Here is a 23,252-nt window from a genome sequence, read left to right on the forward strand (position 1 = left end):
TGACAGATACAGCAAAGGAAAAAGGGGAGGGTGTAGTTCACTGTCTCGACATCTGCATTTCAAATCAGCCCTCCTGGTTTCATAAACCGTGTGGACCAATCCACAACTGAAAAGAATGCAGGTCAATAGATGGACCCCCATTTACATGCACACATTTGAGGTAGATTAGGCTGAAATGGTTTGTTATTCTGTTTTCTTTTTCTTTTTTTAAAGTAAGCAGATGTCAGCTGTTTAAATCCTGGCTATTCTACACTGATCAATAGGAAAGCATTTTATGCATGGCTAACAACAACACAGAAAGCCAAAGTACCAAAATTTTATCAACCAGCTAATTAGAGAGCATTTTACCCTCTTTAAATGATAAGCAGATATTAGCATAGATCAAATGCCAAAAACAAAAATACAAAAAAAATTCAGAAAAGATTTATCTTACATATAAGATGGCAAAAATGGAACTTGCTGATCAAAACTAGTCTTTGCTACCATATATGGGATGAGACAGAATTTATACTTTAATGACAAGAAAATGTTATCACAAACAATTAGACAAATGAGAAATATCATCAGTGATATTGTGTGTCTGAGATTAGCACAATGTCCTTAACTAACTGCACCTTAAACAAAAAACAACAAAAAAAAAATCTGAGCGTGTGATTAGCTGACATGGACAAAAATTACACTATTAGAAATTCATTAGCTCTCTCTGTGTATGCAGCATTAATCACAGTCCTAAAATGAGAATTAGTGGATATCAGAAGCAAAATTTATAATATAACCAAGCTGTGCTATTTTAAAATAGTGTTGAAAAAGTGGTAAAAACCATAGGGGATTCAATAATCTATTAGGTTCTTCATTCAGTTTTGCTACACCTTATTATGCATATCCATTATTATCTTTAACATTTATCTTGACTTACAGTACCATGGCAACATATGGCTGTTGTATTTCAAGACTAACTTAGCTTTTGATTTATAGTCCATCCATAAAGAGATTTTCATACTAAGAAAAATACAGCATACTTCATTAAATATACATAGACTAATATAGTTTTTCATGAAATCTGTAAGTCATGTCATCATTACATTGTTAATATCCAAATAATGTTCCAGACCAGATTGGTTTTCAATTAGTGAGTTATAGCCACACACTGCAATACATGTGATAAGTCAAATATTTACACTGTATGTTATTTTATGATACAATATTTTAAAGAAAATATAAATATTACATAAAAAAATAAATCATGCAGTAATTTTTAAACAATACCCTGAAATCAGCTTAGTTGGCTAGAGTATATAAATATAAATATTACATAAAAAAATAAATCATGCAGTAATTTTTAAACAATGCCCTGAAATTAGCTTATCTGGCGAGAGCATAGTGCTAATAACAGCAAAGTTGTGGGGTCAACCCCTGTACAGGCCATTTACTTAAGAGTTGGACTTGATGATCTTTGTGGGTCCCTTCCAATTCAGAACATTCTGTGAATCTGTAAAATTAACTCTACAAAGTTCATTTTTCAAATATACGTTTGATTGAAAATGCAGTGCATGCATCCTCAAAATACACAAATCATAAAATTTCAACAAAATTCAAATGCCGTATCTTCAGTTTTAAAAATCTGAAGTGAAATGTACCTGAAATGCATGCAAAAACAAATCTTAAAAGGAACTTATCAATATAAGTGGTATAAGCTACAGTCAGCATTTTGTGTAAAAGCCATGCTCAGTTTCTTCAGGTCGTGTTTTGCTGCTGACCACTGACCAAGTGAAGCACATGGTGATCTACTGAGCAACAGACCAGATTAACCTCTCCAACCGTGCTTCAGAACTTCACACCAACCAGCTCCACTGCCCACAGGCTGCTCAAATCAAGAATCTGATGCCAAGAGGGACACAGTGCTAGAAAAATGGGCTTCTTTGATGTCTTATGTGCTAAAATCATGAAGTTCCAGCAGAGAAAGAATGAGAAATACTTTCGGGTCACAGCTACACTCAGGCATGCAAAAGTAACCGTAAAAGTTATTTCAAAAGAGCAAACTAAATCTGATTCAATTTAAATCAGCTCTTGCTGTTAGAAGTCTGATATCATTTAAATACTGATGGTTACTGTTGGTCATGGGTAATTAAATGGTTTTTCTTCCAGTGGTGTTTATAAGGTTCATGGCTAATAACTTACCACATGGAGGGCTGGACCATGTGTCAAGACAGACAAGTCGTAAATGGACTGTCAGAAAAACAGAAAAGCTGAGGCAGGGAAGAAAGGAAATATAGTATTTCCCATCATGTTTCCCTGCAAATTCAGCCCAAAATTACAATTCTACGTATTAATGATTCTATTATAAATTGCAATTATTTTTTTCCCCTCAAGAAAAGGTTCAATCAATCTTCCTACTTGTAGAATATCTTTAATGTGGATTATATACCAAAGGATTCATGAAACTTTGCCATCCAATTAGAAACACGGACAGAGGTGGGGAAAAATTAAGACTGAAAAGGAGTTAGAGGTGAAAACAAACTTGGCAATTAGAAATCTTCAAAACTAAATATTCAGTCAGAAAAATTAAAATAACTGAAACAAATTACAAAAATACTCTTCCAAATACTACATCAAGGCTGCATTATAAGGGCAAAAACAGACCCATAACTGCAGAGGAGAAAGACAGCAGAGAAAAGCTAATGTATGGACCTCTTTTAATTCACAGAAGGTTATGGAACTCACATTGGGGTTCAACTTAAGGAACTTGCCCAAGTACATGATGATAAAGTTGAACTTCTCCCTATGTGAGTGGAAGTAAGGAAATTGAACTCCACATGTTCAAATGCAAAAGAACTATGGCTCAAAACTGACCATAAATTAATTGCTTTCACCCAGATCTACACAAGGAAGATTTTAGTAAGTGGAGATACTGCAAACAAGACCCAAATAGATTTAGAAGAAAGACTAATAAAGACAGATTTTGGAGTCTGAGATGTCATCAGTTCTAGTACAACTAGAAGTTGTACTAGAGTTGCACTGGTTGGTCTCAATACAAGAGTACTCATCAGGGATGAAGAAATTAATTCAAAGTAAGTTGAAGACTTGCCATGAGTTTACACGATCAGGAAGAGGGGAAAACCAACAAGGTGGAGTCAAGATCCTACCTACATACCCACTGAAAACAATGGGAAGTCTAACAGGCTTATTTTAAGCTAGTTTAAGGTGTTAAAAAAAAAAACCCTACTAATATTAACACATTGGCAATAATAGTATGGATTTCAAAAAATAGATGAGGAAAAAAGATGAAAGTGAGAAAATAAATATCCAGGTTGTCCCCAGAGAAAGAAAATCAGTTCAATATTATATTGACAATATACAATATTATATCTCCATAGCAGAGCAGCAGAAAAACCCCTGGTTGGAAGGAAGTGCAAGTTTCAGTTGAGACCAGGGCTCTCAAACAGACCTTGCTGTGGTAGCAGGTGCATCCACAGGAAACAACAGGTTTTGACCCAAACAACCACCAATACTGTCTTTTTCTGAGGACTCTGTGATCACGTTATGGCCACATAGAAAGACTCTAATTCCCACTAGTAACCCAAAGGCTGCACTTCAAAATCAGATTTATGCAGGCCACTACAATCACAGTGCTAAAGATTCCACTGGAACCAGTGGGAAAACCTTTCATAAGGAGGATGGAGGTTAGACTCAAAATCACTGAAGAGCTGAGGAACCTTTTTAGTATATTTACAATATACTGAAGCAGGTATGAGACAATAAATTGCACCTTTAATGCAGACAAAGAAAATGGAAATCCAAATTATTTGCATACTTCAAAGAAAACAATTTTGCATTTTAACTGAATATGGTATAAGCAAAATATTACAAAATATTTTTCACGGACCTAATGGTATTTATGGTATTTGAAACACTTTACACTTCTTTTTAAAGGCAAATAGTAGAAAAAATGAATGGCAAAATCACAGCACATTGATTTGTACACTTTGGAGTAAGATCAGTATCTGAAATTCAGCTCAAAGGAAAAGAAAAAGCAGAATTGCAAAAGCAGTTTTGGAATCTGACCTAGCAAGATTTCTAGCATCTTGAAACCTCATGAGACTTTTGTCTTTACCTAAAATCTCACAGGCCTTCTGGAGACATCTGTTCACAGAAGAATTGCATTTTAAGAGATTTTTGTATGAAGTCAGTATAGAACTTGCTAAGCAGAAAGTGTTTTCATTGGGGGGTGGGGAGGGAAGCCTCAATTTCTCAAAATGAAAATTTCTCAAATGGCTCTTTTCATGAGAACATACACTCACTTCAGTTCTTAGTATCTTTACTGGGTCATGATGCAATTTCTGATTAAAAGCAGAGACCCTCACCATTGCAAACAGCTATCACTGAATGCCAGGAGACTTTGACTGCACTCATGAAGACAGAGGTTCACATCCTGCCAAAAACAAATCAGGACTTTAATCCCAGAGATATGCCCTAATTATTGAACTTTTCTTGCTGTGGCAAACAAATCTCCCCACCCCCTAATCTTTTTAGGAGAGAGAAAAAGTCTCATCTTAATATTGTCCCAGTCCAGAACTGGAACAATTTTTGAAACTGAAAAACCTTTTGTGGCTGGGGGAAACCATTTCACACCCAGCTCTATTTTTAAACTTTAAGCTGCATTATGTGTCCACAGACAGTCAATGACAGAAAATCATAAGCACCAAATTTTGTCAACAGGAGCATGTCAGTCTAATCCAGAGTTTCTTAAACAGTAAATACCAGCTAATGATAAGAAAAAGTCTCTCTATCCCATTTCTCTATTTCTGTATCCCATCTCCAACAATATCATGTTGCAAAGGCATGCTTGTAGCAGTGTAAGAAACACATGATGCACAGAGTGACCTTTTTTCAGTACAACTCCTCTACTTTCAACAATCATTTTAGAGACATCCTGTGACTGTGTTATAGAGGCAGGTAAATCCCTAAATTGGCTGTACCTGGGCAATATTTTCAGGAATCTTTTGGCAGGCTTTCCTGGCATTCGGGTTTTTTTTAACTGATTACATCTAGTGATCTGTCTATGTCCTGATGCTTGCAGCCTGGTAACACTCACAATTTCAACCTAATTTCTGAGGATGCTATTCTTATTGTCATTGTAAATTGACATAAGGTATGCAGCCATTCAACATCGGCAAATAAATTATTCATAACCACGGAATAAAAATTTGTACAAGAAATTTGTTGTCTTCAATACCCCCACATCACCTCCATCTTTGCAGACAATGCTGTCACAGAGTGAACTGGATCACCCTAAAGCTCAGTCAGCATTCATGCAGTGAATAGCATGAAGGGCAATTGAAGTGAGTCAATATTGATTTAGTGACATAACAAAACTGCAGAAATATTTATGTTAAGAATAACACAGACACACACATACACTGCACACATTTATACAAATGAATGTCTTTGATACTTAAATAAATATCTTTCCAATGGAAGGAACATTTTCCACCAAGGGTGGAATTCAATCTTGATGACCAAACGATAAAACATCATTACCAGAGAGGTGTCCCAAGAATTATTTTGTTCCCCAGAAAATGCAGTCTGTTAGAAAGGTGCCAACAACTTTGGAGACTGTCCCAGTAAGTTAACCCTCTAAGTGGGAAAGGGGAATCTCCCATGCCTTCTGCAGTCCAACATTCTATATTGATTAAAAAAAAAAATCACTTTCAAAATCAGTCTATGTACTTTTTAGAGCCAAAACCAAATATAAAACCACGAGTTAATGCTATGATCCTAAAATTAGCTTAGCTTTGAACAATACAAACACTAACCATTTCTCCCACCCCTTCCAGCTAGCAGTTTCTTTCCTCAGTTCTTTCATTCACAGTCTAAAGTTTTACTTGAACTATATAAATAGCTGGTCAAAGAACTATCAGCCACGTGGATCAGCTTTTAAATAGGAACATGACACCATCAGTGAGTTATACAACTGCCTGTGAGACAGCAGTGAACTGCTCAATATTGGATTCCTAGGATCTATTCCTGACTCTCAGAGAGTAGTGTGGTCCACTGGCTAATGATAACATGGTGCAATAAATTTGGCCTATTTATCGTGCAAACACTACTGTAAGCTGAATGAAACTTGCTCCCTAGGCTTCTCCATTCAATTTTGTATACAAAAGAACTAATGTCAAGCAAAAGAAACCTGGCTCTGCAATGACACCTACACAATATATAAAGATTCAGAAATCTCTTCATGAAGAGGAATAAAGCAGAGTGTCCTTTTCTGGCCACAGACCCAACACATCTCCTCTTAAAGCACCTCTCATAACTGGGCACTGCTGGTGTCAGGTATGCCAGTTTCCCACAAAAAGGTACAGCATTGTTGGAATGGTACAGTCACACTAGGATTTTATCCCAAATTTAAAATTTTTAACAGTAGAGAAGAAAAAACATCTTGTTCTGTTCATCAAAATAACACAATTTATTATTATTATTATCATCACATGACATTAGGCTAAAAGATAACACACATGAAACTTGTTACCTGCATTGTGTCGGGCAACATACCCAAGTGCCCAAGATGCACCTTCTTTGACTCCAGGGTCAAAATCCTCCAAGCAAATCACCAGCATTTCCAATGCTCCACATTGAACCACTGCCTGAGCTAGTTGCGGAGAATGTTTAGCAATTCCTCTTAGTGCAAATGCAGCTGCTTTCTTGTAGTAACGCTAGACAAATCAGAAACAAACAAACTTTCACTAACATTAAGATGTTCAAAGCATAATATAGTACAGACATGCCTAAATTAGACTATTTTAGTAGCAGCCATATCTCATACAGATCCAAATCAGGACCATTAGGCATCACACAAACAATGAACCTACAGTTCTTTGGGGCAGCTCACGGCATAAAATCTGCAGCAAGTGCATAAACAAACAGAAAAAACAAGAGAGATAGAAGGATATGGAAAAAAACTAGGTAAGTCTGTTTGTTTAAGTGAGTAGTGAACAACAAGAGCTGAAAAAACAATAACTCTTAACATATTTAAACAGGTTACATAGGTTATGCAGAGCAAGCTCCTAAAATAATTCTACGCATCTGTAACACTTGCAAGGTTTTACACTTTCTAAAATTGATACCCTCACAACATCTCAATGAGAAAACACTACTTATATTTGTAAATAGGAAACTGAAACAGAGAGAATTAGATCCAATAAAAGAGTTTAGGATCTGAATCCTGCAGTGCCTAAATACTGCCTAAAACCCACAGCTAGGATACTGAAAACCCATCTCACCAACACCCAATACTGAATAACCCTCCATTTTCATCCATCAGCCTGCAATTTTACTCCTGCCTGTGTCCAGAAAAAGCTCAATTTGAACAGGACTAAGCACCTGGCCCTTTTGTCATATGAGCACGTGAAGTCTAAGTTCTTTTCTCAATTCTGCCCATCTCCCTCAGTGCTGGACCAAATAATGCTTTCAGTATGTATATAATACATGACACTGCCCACAGCATGGGGTTCCCATGTAAACTGCAGTGGTGATTTCTTCTAAAAGCACAGTTAAGTCTTCCCTCAAAGATTCACATTTCAATCTCCTCCTGCAGTTTTATAACGACCATTAGGATATGGATGCTGAAGATTACATTTCTTCTACTGCCTTACATTTTCAAAATCCAGAGCCCAGTTAAAATACTCTGGCCATAGAAAACCATGTTGTGAGAAAGACAGTTCCTCGTGAAGGACAAGATTCATGGGGACACAAGTAACCTGCAGCTATGGCTATGTGCCTGGAGTATGCCCTCCAGCCTGGGCATTGACAGATGATCCCTATGGACAAGCTCTAGAGGGCTCTCTCTCCTTATGCCAGCTGGCTTTGATCTCATCCCAAGATGCTTGATTCTCCCCTGCTCTGCACAGGGAGCCTGGGCACTTTACAGTGTTAGTCCTACTGTCAGGGTACCCAAAATTTAAACAATGCAAAGCCCACATCCCTTCTGGATCAAGTCCAGAAAAACAAAGAGCCATGTGATTGCTTTTGTGCATCCTGTAAGGTACCCAAACACCTTCAAAAGCCTGACCTAAAGCACTAAGATATGGCAAAAGAACAGTATTTGCAATGGCCCCCAGGAAATAAAATATACCCAGGCCTACTCCCTGGCTCTAAAGGAAGGTGACACAGCGTAACACATCCATCCACCTAAACTCCTCTTTCCTCAAAGTACAATGGCCTCATCTATGCTACTGAAAACTGTTCCTGCCTTGTGCTATCTCTTAAACCATGGCCAAGGATTGTTGAGTAGTTCGATGACTGGCTTTGGCTAAAACCACATCAGAGAGCATGCTACTGATTAATAAGCACAGTCATCTTTCAGTGCTCCAACACGTGCCCTTACCTTCCTTAGTTTACCAGTACTGATATTATGTCAAAAATCCAGTTTTCTAAGTTAAGGTCTACAAGCAGGTAAACCTTACATTAAACATAATTTACAAGCAAAGCATTAAACCTTATTTAGGGGGAACAGAAGTTAAGGGAAACAGTAGATATTAATGGTCAAATCCCTAGATAATGTAAGTTTTGCTGAACTTGATGGAGCCATATTTGTTTACATAAGTTTATGTCTGTACAAATATGGGTATATTGTTTCTATTAAGTAATTATGTTCCTGGCAAAGAAAAACACTCCTTTGTTTTCATTATTCAAAACGCATTCTTCACAAACAAACCGCACTCACGGGTATAGTCAGAATATGCTGTAAAACTGAATTTTTCTCTGTTTAATTGATAAAACATTGATCTGGGATCTTGCCCTGTGACTGTTCCCCATAGATCAGTAGGAAAAGTATTCATTGTGTGCTCAAAGAATCTCATCCTTAAATACAGATGTTGATACACTAAAAGTGAGTGGAATGGAAAACGTTATTTTGCCTGTGTGAAGTGACAAACTGTCTGCTTGCTAAACTCTCCATGAACTGGATGAATTTCCTTCACTTGCCCTCAGTCACCAAGGCGTAGCAGGCTTTCCATGACCTCACACAAGTCTTGCTGTTGCTTCCCCTAATTACTCTATCTCAAGGTACTCGAGTTAATTTAATGAGGGTTTCAAGTTGTAGCAGGAGGTAGTTTCTAAACCAACAGTGGATGGAGTTTTGTTCTGCATCTTACCTTAAAAATAGAAATAAAATAACCAAAATGCTTATAACCTTGTCTAATTAAAAACTTCATTTTCTTTTTATACTATATCAGTATCTTGCCATCAAAGTTTTTCTTTAGTGTTTTCTTTTTCAATTTTAATTGTACAGGCAATGATTCTATATGCGCAAAAAGTATGCAATGAGTACATTTATATCTGTTTTTCCTCGAAAATTAAAATATATGCTCTCCCAAAATATATTTCCATTGAAAACCTACTTCTCCTCAATCAAAGCTGCAACATAAGTATAGTTGTGGTATCAGTGCACTTAACCCTTTGACTGTCAGTTTCCAGATGTTAGGAACCTTACTTCAAAGCATTTCTGTTAATCTAGGTTAGCATCATGACACAGAACTTGAAGTAAAATGCTAGGAAGGGAGTGAAAGAGACCAACAGATTTATTTGCATCGCAATTGTAACTATACTTTGTTTGGTTTTGACAAATATGAAGATGAAAACTTTTCCATATATTTTCCTGTGTCAGGTTTTCTCATGCTACAGATTTCCAAAGGCCTTCGTTTGGAGATACAAAGTATTTCATTACAGAAGTTCTGGGGTTTTATATCTATTTTACACGTGCCTGGTATTAGGAACAAAACCCAGTCAATTATCACCACAGCTTCCAAACTGTCTCCTTTTTGAAGAGGAACCTTTTACAATGCATCACTCAACATTTTAAAAACGTTACAGTGCAATGAATGTATTTCCTATAGTGCATTAAACAGTAACACAATATTTTAAAGTCAAGCTTATTTGAAGTCAGACTTAGGCATACAGTACACAGTGATCTCTCAGGGGTTCAAACTTACATGCTGCTCTGACTTTGATACTTTTAATGTCCTATTAGAATAACAGCAGATGCTGATACAGAAAGATTTCCCTTTCCCTGTATAATAGTTAAAAAATATATTACTTAAGAGAACAGTCATGCCTTACATTTTCCTCAGGCAATGAACATATGAGTTGTGGAAGAATGCCTGCCTTCACGATTGCCTCTGCCAGCTCCACGTCATAATCAGCAAGTCTCCCAAGAGCCAAGGCAGCAGTCTGTCGAATGCTTGGGACAACATCCAGCAAAAGAGGTCTCAACAGACACACTATACCTGAGTTGCAGCAGGAAGACAAAAGTCAATTTGGTAAGCAAAAGGTTTTCTAAACATTTGCCTTTACTCATAAAAATCTATTAAATTACTCTTCTAGGTAATAAGAACGTGTTGGAAATCCAGGTGTTCTGCTGAAATGAAGTTGGCACTTGGATAGCACTGCTGATGTATAGCAATGTTTCTGCTCACTTTCCATAGGTACAAAACAATTCTGAAATATAAAAAGAGTCACATGTAGAAATAAAGTGTATTCAAATATCTATAAAATAAATCTTAAAGTTTACACAAGAAACTAAGTTATATTCAAACATACATAAAATGCATGTGGTACAGTGTGCACGGGAAACTCCACCTGGAGATCCTGGTGAGAAGACATTGGCACGTCCCTCATTCATCATGCCAGCAGAACCTCTACATTGAATTACACCAAATAACATTTCATCTGTTATAAGCACTGACTGATTTGAAGAGCAATATCCATAATACATTACACTCCAGATAGAAGAGTTGTAGATTTTCTTATCATGTTATTATTTATGATGTGCATTCACTGATGAGTTCACAATGTATCACCTAAGCATAAAAAATGCGAAAGTAGCAGCAAGGGAAACTATAGGAAACTACAGATCAAATGACTGGATAACAAAATGGCAAGTGAAATGGAGCTCATGCAGGGAACCCAACTCAAACCTCACATATGCAGTGATGGACCCCAGACAGATTACTACCAACCAGAAGAAAAATCTTGATGACAGAACAGACAGTTCCATAGAGAACCCAGCTCTTAGTAATAGAGAAGACTCTTTACCTTCAGAAGTATACAGAGTGCTCAAGAATATTTGGAAAGGGGTAGAGGCTAAAGCAGGAATCATCACTATCCCACATTTAATATCCTGCACTAGAGTAGAACTGAAAAAGGTCCAGTGAAAGGGAACACGGATGATCAAAGATGACCAATCTGCATGTGGAAACTCTTCCAGTTAAACTAAGGCTCTTCAGCAGGGATAAAAAACGAGATCCAAATAGTTATATAAAGAATGTGATTTGTAAGGTCTGGGAAGGGAAAATTACTTGTGATCCTTCAAATGTGCTGTCCCTGCAGCAGCCAGCTGCATGAATTAACATTTTGATGCTTTACACCTTAGGAAGCAGAGGTCTCTGAAAATGAAGATGTGTTACAACAGAACAACAAGCACTCAAGAGTTACAGGTATCTTCATATCAGCTCTCTCAGTCCTTTCCGCTACATTTTTTTTTACAAATATAAAGATCTACTTGAGCAACAGTGAAAGAAAGCAAGGACTTCCCTTCTCAGGGACTCATATGGTTACTAGCACTGAACAAAGGCCTGTTTGGTGTGACAGTGCCACAACAGGGGGATCACTGCCTAATGGCAAGTAATAAACACCCAGGTGTTCAACAGGTACTCCATGACAAGGAAAAGCTGAGGACCTCAGAGCAAGGAATAGTCCAAAGGGATAGAGGTGAAACAAGTTACACCTGGAGCATACTTCTTTCCCTAAAAAGAAAAAATAGTAAGTAGAGCAGCAGTAAAATTCTCACCTTTATTTTACATCAAAACCAAATTGCTCCTAGCAAGAAGAAAATAGCCAGATCATCTATATATGGCTCTGAAGGGGCTGGGAAGGAGGAAACAAAAAACTAACCATGGAGGCCATGCTATCCACTAACTGATTTGAAGGAAGGTTAATATTCTAGACAAAAGCTGCACTGTCATGAAAGGTACAGCCTCCCAGCATGTTCACAAGACAAAATAACACAGGTTTCAGGGGGACACATAACAAAAGCAGAAAAGTAAACTGAACCTATGGAAACAGGTCTATAATATTGCTGGGGCCTGCTCACCCTTCTGTTAAAGCCACTGGGAGCTGAAAGAGGCCTCCTGTCTACCAAACGACAAAAGATAGATCCTCCAGTATTGTAAGATCAATGTGAATTCATTCAGCAGTTTGCAGAAATCACTACTTCAGAATGTGGCCATTGTACTGACATCTTCTCATGAAATCTCCATAGCAGGTATAGTGTCCTTAGCAAGTTATCCTTCATATCAAAAACCACTAAATACTTTATATGACAAATGAAAATTAAAAACAAATATATGAGTTGGGGTCAATGCCATGTATCATCTTTTATCTTCTAGCAACTCATCTAGCTACACCCTCTGTGGGAGGGCATTTTCTTGTCCTTCCCTTTAACATCAGTTGCATGATCAAACAGCTGCTGAAATTCCTAAGGGGACCTCACACTGTTCTTACAAAGTACATTGAAGGTATTTCAGCGAGGCAGGAACAGTTAGGAAAAGTTCACTCGTATTTACTGTACAGATATTACATTTGAGCCTTTGACTTGAGATAATTTGAAAACAAGATTATTTAATAAATGGGGGGGGGAGGGAAAAACAATTTTACTGATATAAAAGAGCCTACTGGGGGAGAGGGAAAGGAATACTTCAGCATCAGTGTCCTGACCCTAAAAATGCCAAGAACCTGATGGCTGAGACATTAAACCACGATAAGTCAAACAGTTCAATTCTGATGATCTCAAATCTAGTGAAATTAAACAGACTAGAATCACTTTGCTGGGGAGCTAGGTCCAGACCATATGACACATTTCTGACCTTTATGACATACCTAGGCACAGCAAAATGTAAAACCACATTTAACAAGGTTTACATACATATATGCTTTGAGTTGTTCCAAATGCAAGATTTATATATTTTGTATTTTCAAGATTAGCTGATACAGCTTTCACTTTTGGAACAACCTAAAAAAACTTCAATCTGAAAATGCTTCCAAGCAGCATGCCTCCCCATGACCAATGCCCTTCATTTCATGACAGTATAAACCACGTAAAGTTTGGTGATGACATTTAAGCATTAGCACAGAATGTTCTACTGCAAAGTACTTTAGGTGGTACAACTTATAGTGAGGAAAGAGATGAAAAATGAAATGGGAGTTACTATTTGAAGAAAGGACACAAAATGTTATAGCAAAGTTAGGAAAAAAAAAACAGGTTTAGAAATAATAGCAACTGTGCTGGTCCTTTCTTAAAGTCATGTTTGAATGTAAGAAGAAACAGTGGGCAAATAATTATAATGGAACAAGTTTTGGAGGAACGAGACAAAGAAAAAACAATTCCTGGTGCTGTAAAATCAAATTAACATCAAATTAACAGATTTGAGAGAAGTATATTTAAGCCTACACCATGCCTGTGCATTGAACATATTTAAAAGCTTTTACCTCTACTTTCTACCTTCTCTTAAAACCACTTTCTTTCTCTGTTCCAAGATGCTTTCCATCACCTCCAATTACTCTGCAAGACCAACTGCTTGATGAGCTTTCACCATTATCATCATTTTTGTATCCTCAGCAAACCTAATATTTCTTTCTTTACAGCACTTAAAAAAAGAAAGAATTCTGAGAGTGTGAAAACAGCTACATAGAGATGCTACAGTCTCCTCTAAAACACCTATAGGAAAGCCAAGATATCCAACCTTTTCTTCTATGACTTTTGAACATAGTGGTGTAAAGGACAGCTGTGCCTGACACAGGATGAGGCTTTCCTGCACTGGGCCCAACCCAGCTCTTTGTTCCAGAGACAGCTGTATTTGGTGACCTCCTCTATTTGATCTCCTCCTTTCATCTATCCTGTTTACAGCAAAGTCTACTCCTCCAAAGAGGTCCAAGCCAGGATTCCTATCAGCATTTTTAATTAAATTCCAATGTATTTAACATTACTTAGAGCAGGAAAACAGGCAAGAAACTTCCTACTACTTCCTTTTATCTTGACCATTCACTCAAGTGAACAGGGCCATACAGATCATGGAGTAGCAGTGTCTTGTTGCTGAAAACTTTAGAACTCTTTGGTCTTCTTCTAAATAAGTCTGTTGTGACAGCAGTAGGAAATTCATTAACTCTAATTCAAAAGCAACCACACAGAAAGTGAACTACAAAATAAGGCATTTAGACTATTGGACTAGATTTATTTTGGAAGAGTTCCCACTAGCACTCAGAAACTGAGTAACAGAGAATTACTGCCAAATATTCTCTCTTGCATCACAGAAACTTGACTGACATTGGGCAAGGAACGATTCCCCTTTCTATCCTCCGTTTCCCACTCAAATTTGTTTCAAAGAACGACACACTTAAGAAGCTGAATCACTCTCAACACACACTTCTCAAGTGGAGCTGTTACATACAGGCCTGATGCATTTTCTCTTAGCAAGCAAATGCTGGCTGCTGCCTATCTGGAAAACAAACAAATGAAAAAAAAAACTCACTCGGGGCAGCAGTAGGTTCCAAATTTTTTTCATTCTAAGTTTCTGTAGGAAACAAACAGTCACTATTCTGGAGACAGCAATCTTTGGCTGGCCATTTCGATTTTTTGGGGAAAACAACCTGGAATTCATGCAAAATACTTCTACCCTCCTCCCATCCCCATCAAATCCTTGTCAAACTTGACTAGTCACAAAACAGAGAAACATCATTACACTGGAAATTCTTTTCATTTCTGCATCTGAAGATGACTATTCCTACCTTATCTTTCTTCCTTAAAGGAAAAATAATTTCTGTTTTAAAATGTGGAAAAAAAATCATTCTACACTACTGCTGTCTCTAGATACACTCTTGTATTGAAGAGCTAACATTAGCACTCCAACATGCATCATATCAGCTTGATTTTTCAGAGCTCCTCATGTCAAATTCAGCTGACTTAACAAGGAAATAAAATGGAAATTTATTTCTGCCTCACCCCAACACCCTATCTTCAACTACCCTTTTCTAGGAGCTGCATAACAGTAGGTTTTAAATCTCTACTTAAAACAAATTTTCCAGAAGAGCAGTGAGAGAGAATTTTCACACTCACTCGTCTTGACACAGCCTCTTCCAGAGACAACAGAGTATGCCAGTCTCAAGTACATACTCCTCAAGTGTGACTCACCACGAGAAAGGACTCCTCGGTGCCACAGTTCCATGCACAGCACAACTACCATCCTTCAGAGACCAAAGGGAACATAAATACAGTTTGGTAACAGAGACTGGCTGATAAATAATTCGTACAGCAACTACCAGACAGATAGTGCGGGACATCATGAAGATTCACTCTGACAGTATCACTAAAGATTCCTGAAGGACTGAGGAATAGAAAGTTTCTCCTCCTTAGATGCCAGACCCTGTTTCTGCATTAATGAAGCAGAACTAATCCTGTTAGAAGAGGACAAATTTCTGAAAATACCCCTTACAGGGCTGTTAGTGGCCACCACGCAATTGTGCACAGACACACCAAAACCAAGGCGGTCACAAGGAGCTGCTTCTTTCTAATGTGCACTGGTTACGATGAGACTGAAGTTTCTAAAAAAATTCTGGTTTTGACTTCTTATTTGCAGATCTCCAGACAGGCCAGGAGACTGAGAAGAGGAGGTATCCTGGAATAGCTGAGCTTTCACTTGATTGAGTTACAGAAAAAGTCAATCCTCCAGCTTCAGCTACATTTATTTTCTCCTTCTCTGTCATCTCTCTTGTACTTTCCTTAAAACAGCCTCCTTCTTCCCTTCATCAGGCACCACAATGTCATTAAGTCTTTGGAAAAGCCACTCTCCATACCTGATCTACTACAACTGCAAAGACAACCTTTTGTCTTTTATGCCTTTTATTGTATAATCCTCTCCCATTTCCCCTGCTGCTAAAGCTTAATAAAGCTTTTAACTCAAAATAAAAGTATTTTTAGAAAACGTAAAACCAAACCAAACAAACAAACAACAAAACAACCAATCAAAAAAAATAAAAACCCAAAGCTGTGTGCATCCTTTACAAAAGAGGGTACATAAACTCCAGTGTTGGAACTGGCCACTTAGTCTGTCCATTCATACCCACTTGCAAGATCCAAATGCTCCCAGGCTTTCTATTAAGCACAGTGCTATCAAATCACTTTCTTTAATATTATATAAAATATAGAACTATATCCTAAAATCCTGTCCCAAGGGTCTGGTTCTGATTACACAGGGTCAAGTGTCCAACTGTCACATTCAAAAACAGTACATTTAAAATGCATACGTGAGAACAAAAAGTTGAGGAAAACATAGGCAAAAAGATTCAATGTAATTGGAGGAGGGAAAACAATTTGAACAGCATTTTCTTAAAAATAAATGCTCCTAAAACCAACCCAGAGATTCAGAAATATAGCTTTAAAATCTGTCGTCAGTGGAATAGGTCTGGAGCCAGGAAAGAACTAACACTGATGACATCATCCTTTACCTACAGAAAAACAAGCCACAAAATAGGGGAAAGTCTGCCATGCCACAAGGGCTGGTGGTGGAGCCCTAGTCTGACTCAGATAAGCCCTGCCTCCAGGCTTTAACCTCTTGCCAACACGGGTTGTGTGGAACAGGTACAGGAGAAAAAGCCCAGAGGTAAAAGCAGAGGAGAGGGCTCAGGACTGGAGTATAAGGCCTGAGAAGCAGCTTGATACCAGGCATAATGGGAGACCTGGACTCAGGGCAGTGGGCTGATGGAGTGGGAGGACAGCTGGAAGAGACTGACTGGGAGAGGATCTTCATTTACAGTGACATTTTGGAACTTTCCTGGAACCCTGCAGACCGGCCAGCAAGGCAGACGAACAGCAGTTGAAGTTATCTGCCCAAGATGATAAAAACACCCCAGCAGCAATGTGAAGGGAAGCCAGGTGTGCAGAGCCCAGCACAGAGGCTGCTGCACCACATAGATCTGTTTTTCCATGTTCCATGCTCAGCTTTCCCCATGACTTCTGCAGCCATCACACTTAAGAATGTGATTAGCCCCAAGAAAGGGGTTAAAAAGCTGATCTTGCAATATCTTTAAAGTCAAAGTAGCAAGATTAAACTGTTTCTTAATCACAATGATAGCCTTAAATAACTCACATATTAAAAGCAACTTTCTTATCACCATATGTTCTAACACAAGATAAAGAAATAAAAATAATCAAATAATCAATCAAAAACGAATACCTAGAAGTAATTATTCTGATACATGTATGAATCTTGAATTGCAAATGCCTCAAAAAATAAACAAAACAAAATGCAATTTCAAAGGGGTTGTTCCTTCACAGACTGCTGCACTTCACAAGGAAAAAAACCGAAGAATTAGACCCAGTGACTACCACTGTTATAAACACACTAGAAGCACCTCAGATTTTCACCTAGCTCTTCTAAAAGACAGAGCTGCCTAAATCTCTGTGCAAGAACGAGAGCTCAAGTTCATCTGCCATTATAACTGAAAATAGCCTGTTTCTGGGATTTTAAATTTTGGAAGGATGAGGGAGTATGGAGCTGAATAACACATTCTAGTACCAAACTTCATGAGCAGTAGCTGCCAAATGAATAGATTTATTTTTAAAGAGTATATTTAAAGTTGTTACTACCAAAGTACCTTCTCCCATTAGTCAGTAGCCTTCAAGAAACAAGATTTGATAAAATGTCTGTCATTGTTTCACATGTATATTTACTAAATGGAAAGGTTAGGAGTTTTGAAGCAGATTTTTCTCCCCAAGTATCAACTAATTTAACATTCAAATGACAAATCCTATAACTAGTCATGGTAGTATATAATCATAAGAAACAACTTTATGAAAGCAAATCAGAGAGTTGGAAAACACAAAGGAATGAGTTCCAACAAAAGAATCTCTCTGGTCATTCCTTGCATTTTCTTGCCACCAGAAAGCTGTTAAGTTTCCAGGCACTAAACCCCCAGGACATTCTTACCAGGAAAGAGCCAGTGCCATGTACCTGTGTCGAAGCCCAGGGTCAGATTCCAGTCCCCTGGTTACACCATCTTTGAGACTTCTGCCTGGTGGGAAGAGCAGCTCCAGAACTCCATGAAATACAAAGCTCCAGAAGAAAGATGCCCTAAAAAAAGGTGGGCTTCCTGTTGGCCCTCTCTGACCTTCTTTTCAGCTTCCCACCAGTTTTCCTTACAGGTCATACATAGGAGTCTCCACAATAATGGTACCTTAAGGTTTCTCAACAGTCAAGCCAGCATAAGGAACTCATGCCTCTGATCCTGGCTGCTTGCTTCCCTTCAGGCTGCGATGTGCAACAATACCACTGCCTGCACCTGGTTTAATACCACAGAAGAAGGGCTTAAAGGGTAATAAAAAATTACTTTTTCAACACTTCCATCTTTCATTATGTTAGTGTGGTATCCAAAGACACCTCTGCAAAGATTAAGGTCTCAAACTAGTATTTCTTTTACTTATAAGATGTTAAGTATTTATCAAAAGGACTTCTAAAATGGGATCAGATGCTTTATTCCTTGAGCACTCATCTTTCATTCTTATTCCAGGAATGTAAACTGAGGCCATTAATATAAGAGTACATGTACATTTTAAGGATTTAATTTTGTTCAAATTCAAGTCACTGTAATCTTGCCTCCTGCTTTTGCCAGAAAGATACCAAACCCTGACAACTTTTGAGATCCAACAAAAGAATCTTGCAAAGGTGCCCCTGACTCCTATAGCTAATGTAAAATGACAGCAGGAAAAGACTTCTCTAATCTTCTTGAAACAGCAATCTCCATAACGGATGGCTAGAATTTTTATTCACCAGAAAAAGAAACAAGCCCCAAACCCTTTTAAATACAAATTTATATGGAGATACACGTACAGACAGGAATCTTACTTAAACCATTGCTCCAGCACTCACTGGATTAAGACCATAAAAGGCACACCAGTTATCTGCTGGACAGCTATGCCTCAAAGTATTTGTTTTATTAAAAGGACCAATTTTATTTGGTGGGAAGTTTTAAAGAAAAACAATCACACATAATTTAGAAGGAGGTTTTAAAACTTGTGTCTAGCACATCCAGGAAAGGCCAAAATTAACAGCTCTCATCGCAGTCATATAACTGGAAAGTATTTTTAAAGACACAGGTGGGAAAGATGGTAAAATATTTGTGGGCCATCCAAATAAATTGTAACAGTCATATTTGCAGACATTTCCTTTTTATCCAGCATCTGAAAAACTAAAGTTTGTGGAAAAGCAGCTCATGACCAGAAAGAGCCAAGTAGGATAATCTACACAAACGCACATTTCCACATTGCTGTCCAGAGCCTAATCCTTGCAAATTTAACCTTCAGACCAACACCAGCTGGGTGCAGAAGAAAGTTTCAGGCCTCTGAACCAATTATTTGCTCTGCACAAGCAATGAATCAGTTCTGAGGTAAAGTTACTAACCAGATTATATCAGAATAGTTATTTTAAAAATAAATACAATGCAAATTAATTTAGCTTGGCACTTTGATTGCTTTCTTAATACAGAATACATTTTTTAAATGCTGAGCTATAAGAAGCCTGCCTATATGGGATCTCTCTCTCTGGGAGCTGCTAAAACCAGGACTGTAAAAGGACACAGAGGGACCTCTTCATACAAATAAGGCATAAATTATTCCTGTAGCCAAGATGTCCCTTTGGCAAACAGAGATCACTTGTGTAAACTACAGCAGTGGCATTAACTCACCGAAAGATGGAAAACAAAACAAAAAAATCAAGAGCCACAGTAAGGTAATACAAAAGGCCTGGTGTCAACATCTCTCCCATAATGAAAGGAAATGTTTCCTTAGCAAGAATTTAATCGACAGATTTTTTTAATAAAACTATTTTAGCAAACGGTTGTAAATACAATAACAGAAAGTTGTAAATATTTACACTATTGGTTTTCTTTTACATTAGCTTGTTAGATGTCATTGTATTTGAGAAAAGACTGATAGCTTTATTAGATCTGGGAAACAAGAACTAAAAACAAAATCTAGACACACCAAAACATAATCAATTCATGAATACCACATGGCAAACCAACCACTGATCTATAGCACATTTTCAAACTGTCATTCAGGTAATCAATTACCAGGCACTTCTTTTTCCTCTTTTAAGCTCAGGAACTTTGGCCGAGCGGAGTGGGTCTGCCAGATGCCAGCAGCACAACAGCTGGTAGAAGTGCTCCCGCAGCTCCTCTTTCTAAAAATGTTCAATTTGGTTCACAACATCCCATGGCAGCAATATAACAAAAGCAAATCCCTCCTAAACTGAGCCAATCTGCCGGCAGAAAGCATCGAAGAATTTAGGAACAACTTTTAAAGCCAGTATTAAAAAATTATTTATTTTAAAAGTAGAATTTCCTTGGCAAATTAGTGCTGGCTTAATCGGGAATTTCAATTTCTGCACTTTACGTAAAGCTATATCGGAGGAAGTAAATTTTGAAAATAATTATACTTGAAAATTTTCCTTGAAATACACCGGAGGTCTCAGCCAGAGACATCCATCCCGCACAGGCACGCGGGGCACCCTCCCGCAGCTGAGCAGCGCGATTTATTTTACCGCCGCAACCAGGGGGACTCGGGAAGCCAAATCCTACAGGAAAAAAAATCTCTGGAAACTGAGCCGCCAACGAGGGAGGAGGGAGATTAAAAGAAAAAACAAACAGGGAGAGGCCGCGGCGGCCCCGCTCTGCTCCCTCCCCCGCCCCGGGGCACGCAAAACCCCGCGGGCGCGCACGGCCCGGCCCCGCTGGCTCCCGCGTACCTGCACTTCGGAGAGTGCCGATGCTCTGCGGGCGGGCGGCGAGGTCGGCCACCGCCTGCGTGAACTGCGACCGGGCGCGCTGGTACTGCTCGAACACTGCGGGCGGCAGCACCGGGGCGCCGGGTCAGCGAGCGGGCGGGCGAACGCCAGCCCCGCTCCCCCAGCCCCGGCCCCCGGCCCGGCCTACCTTGCAGGACCTGCCGCTGGCTCATGGCGGCGCCGGGCGGGCTCCGCGCCCGCGGGGATTTCCGCGCTGTGGACGCGTCTCCCCGGCAACCGGGCGGAAGCCGAGCCGCGGGGGCGGGGCCTCGGTAGTGACGTCAGCGCGCCCGCCCGCCGCTCCCGGTCCCGCTCCGCCCCGCGGGGCTCTGCGCGCCGCGCTCGGGCCGTGCCCGGGACGGGACGGGACGAGCAGGGTCCCGGAGGGCTGTGCCCAGATGGCGGCGGGTCCCATACCTGTGTCACATGCCGTGCTAGTACAGGTGTGGGTATCGGCACCTACAGAGAGGTTGGCAGGGCGAGCTGACCGGCAGCTCCGCGGAGAGGGGAGCGCCGCTGTGTCACGTCTGTAGCACACACAGAACAGCACCTGTGGGGTGTATCAACAGGACGTGACATGAAAATGTGTACAGCGACTGTGCGCACTCACCTCTCACCGGCAGGCAGCTGCTGCTCTCGGGAGCGCCGGGGAATGGTGGAGACGGGCAGGGAGCGCGCAGCGAGCGCGCAGCGAGCGCGCAGCGCCCGCGGGACGGTGCCGGGCTCAGCGCAGGGACGTGTCCGGCCACAGCCGCGGCGCCGAGTCCCGCGCAGCCGAGGCTGGCGGGGAGATGTCGGACGGCCGGGCTGGGGCCTGCCCTGCCCTGCCCGCCCCCGCTGACATTTGGGAGCGGCGCTGCGGCCGCCCCGCCGATGCGCACCGGCGGGACGCGCTGCTCCTCCGGGGGCGCGTCCCTTGTCCCGCTCCGCTGCTGCGCAACTTGCCAAGGGCTCGGCGGGCAGATAGGGAGAGCCTCGCCGCTCTGGAGAAGTCCTCTGGGGTCCACCTGCCCGGCTCCCGCTTCCCTCCGGTCCCTGGGTGCGGAGGGAAAATAAAAATTCAAAAAGAAAAATAAGGGCTGCTCGAAGCTGCTCGCCTCCCTCCGCGCCTTTATTCTTCGGGAAATGGGGTCCTTTGACTTTACTTTTTTCTTTCCTTTCTCACCACCGTCGCGATTCCTCCTCGGGGATCTCTCCTCTTGCCTTACGCCGCCCCGACCCACGCAGGGGGTTTTTGCACCTCACGGGGAATAAACTTGTCCCGCGCAAGGCCGCGGAGTCCCCGTCCACCCACGGCCGCGGACGAGCCCGTGGGCTACAGCCACCGCCTCCGCCGGGAGCCACGGGAGTGCGGCAGAAGACACGCCGTGCCCCACTGGAAGGGAAGGCTTTTCTCACACGATACACAGCGCAGTAAATGATCTGCCCGAGCGCACCCATCCGCGCAGAAGACTCGCGCAGCAGAGCACCCCGCCCCGCTCCGCCGCAGGTGGCCGGGAGCAGCATCCGCTCTCTCGATGCAGGGGGAGCAGCACGGCGGGGAAGGATGGTCCGGCAGCAGCCCTCTGGCTCTGCCTGGCACAGACATAAGTTCCTGTGTACTATAATAGGGGGGCTTTAATTTTATTTTTTTTTCCCAGCAGCGTATCATTCTGGTAGGTAAACTGCGCACTGCCTTCCACTTTTTCCCATCCTGGTGTCCGGCCATAAGGACTAATTACGAATAATTCTCTTCATAACTGGTTGGCAAAGACATGGTTGCATCTACAAGTAAACACAGCCTTGGAGGTCTGTATAGCAACTAATGCAAACGGTGGGACTCTAAAATGAAATCAGTGTTATCAGGACTTGAAGAGAAATAGACTCTACATCTCCCCCAGTATCTTTTGAGGGCGATTCCCAAGACGCAGGATATTTGTGAACGAAGGTAATAGTTAGCTCTGCTATCGATCAGGCTGTTCCAAGTGAAATTGTGATCCACAACAGAAAATCAGAGTTAATAGTCAATAAAGAATGTCACTTTCTGTAGCCACATATTATTGCACAGTGTCTTCAAGGTTTCATAGGCTGGTAATTTTACCTGCAAAGCTGTAAATGTACAAAATCAGACGACTGACACTATATAAACATATTATCTGATAGGTAATACAAAGTTTTGTCTCATACCTTGAAGTTGGCATGCTGAAGGTACTTCAGCTACCTTTTAAAAGTTTAGGAAAGTGTATGAGAGACGTCTACATTTTTTTTTAAATCCTGTGTTTGCTCAGCTGAGAAGAGAGGGGCTAACATACACAATATCATGGTCTAAAATGAGCTACGTGTTTCCAAGAGTATTTAGTGCGGAAAAAAAAAATCTTTACACAA

At 40.3% G+C, this 23,252-nt stretch overlaps 1 protein-coding gene across 2 annotated transcripts in view; it reads right to left on the reverse strand.

Annotated features, from left to right (window-relative positions):
- Positions 1 to 21,101, reverse strand: part of SPAG6 (sperm associated antigen 6) — a 33,363-nt gene extending 12,262 nt beyond the window's left edge. The window contains exons 1-4 of one of the 2 annotated variants that reach the window (XM_014882150.2): positions 21,037 to 21,101; positions 20,850 to 20,945; positions 10,117 to 10,283; positions 6,530 to 6,713 (exon numbers count right to left, since the gene is read on the reverse strand). In XM_014882150.2, coding sequence (XP_014737636.1) covers positions 6,530 to 6,713; positions 10,117 to 10,283; positions 20,850 to 20,945; positions 21,037 to 21,061 — 472 coding nt within the window. In that variant the 5' untranslated portion in view covers positions 21,062 to 21,101. The remainder of the gene's footprint in view (positions 1 to 6,529; positions 6,714 to 10,116; positions 10,284 to 20,849; positions 20,946 to 21,036) is intronic. The other variant, XM_088160590.1, reaches the window with a different exon arrangement.
- Positions 21,102 to 23,252: the final 2,151 nt, after the last annotated feature.

The sequence above is a fragment of the Sturnus vulgaris genome, chromosome 1, assembly GCF_052056855.1.
Source record: "Sturnus vulgaris isolate bStuVul1 chromosome 1, bStuVul1.hap1, whole genome shotgun sequence".
NCBI lineage: Eukaryota > Metazoa > Chordata > Aves > Passeriformes > Sturnidae > Sturnus > Sturnus vulgaris.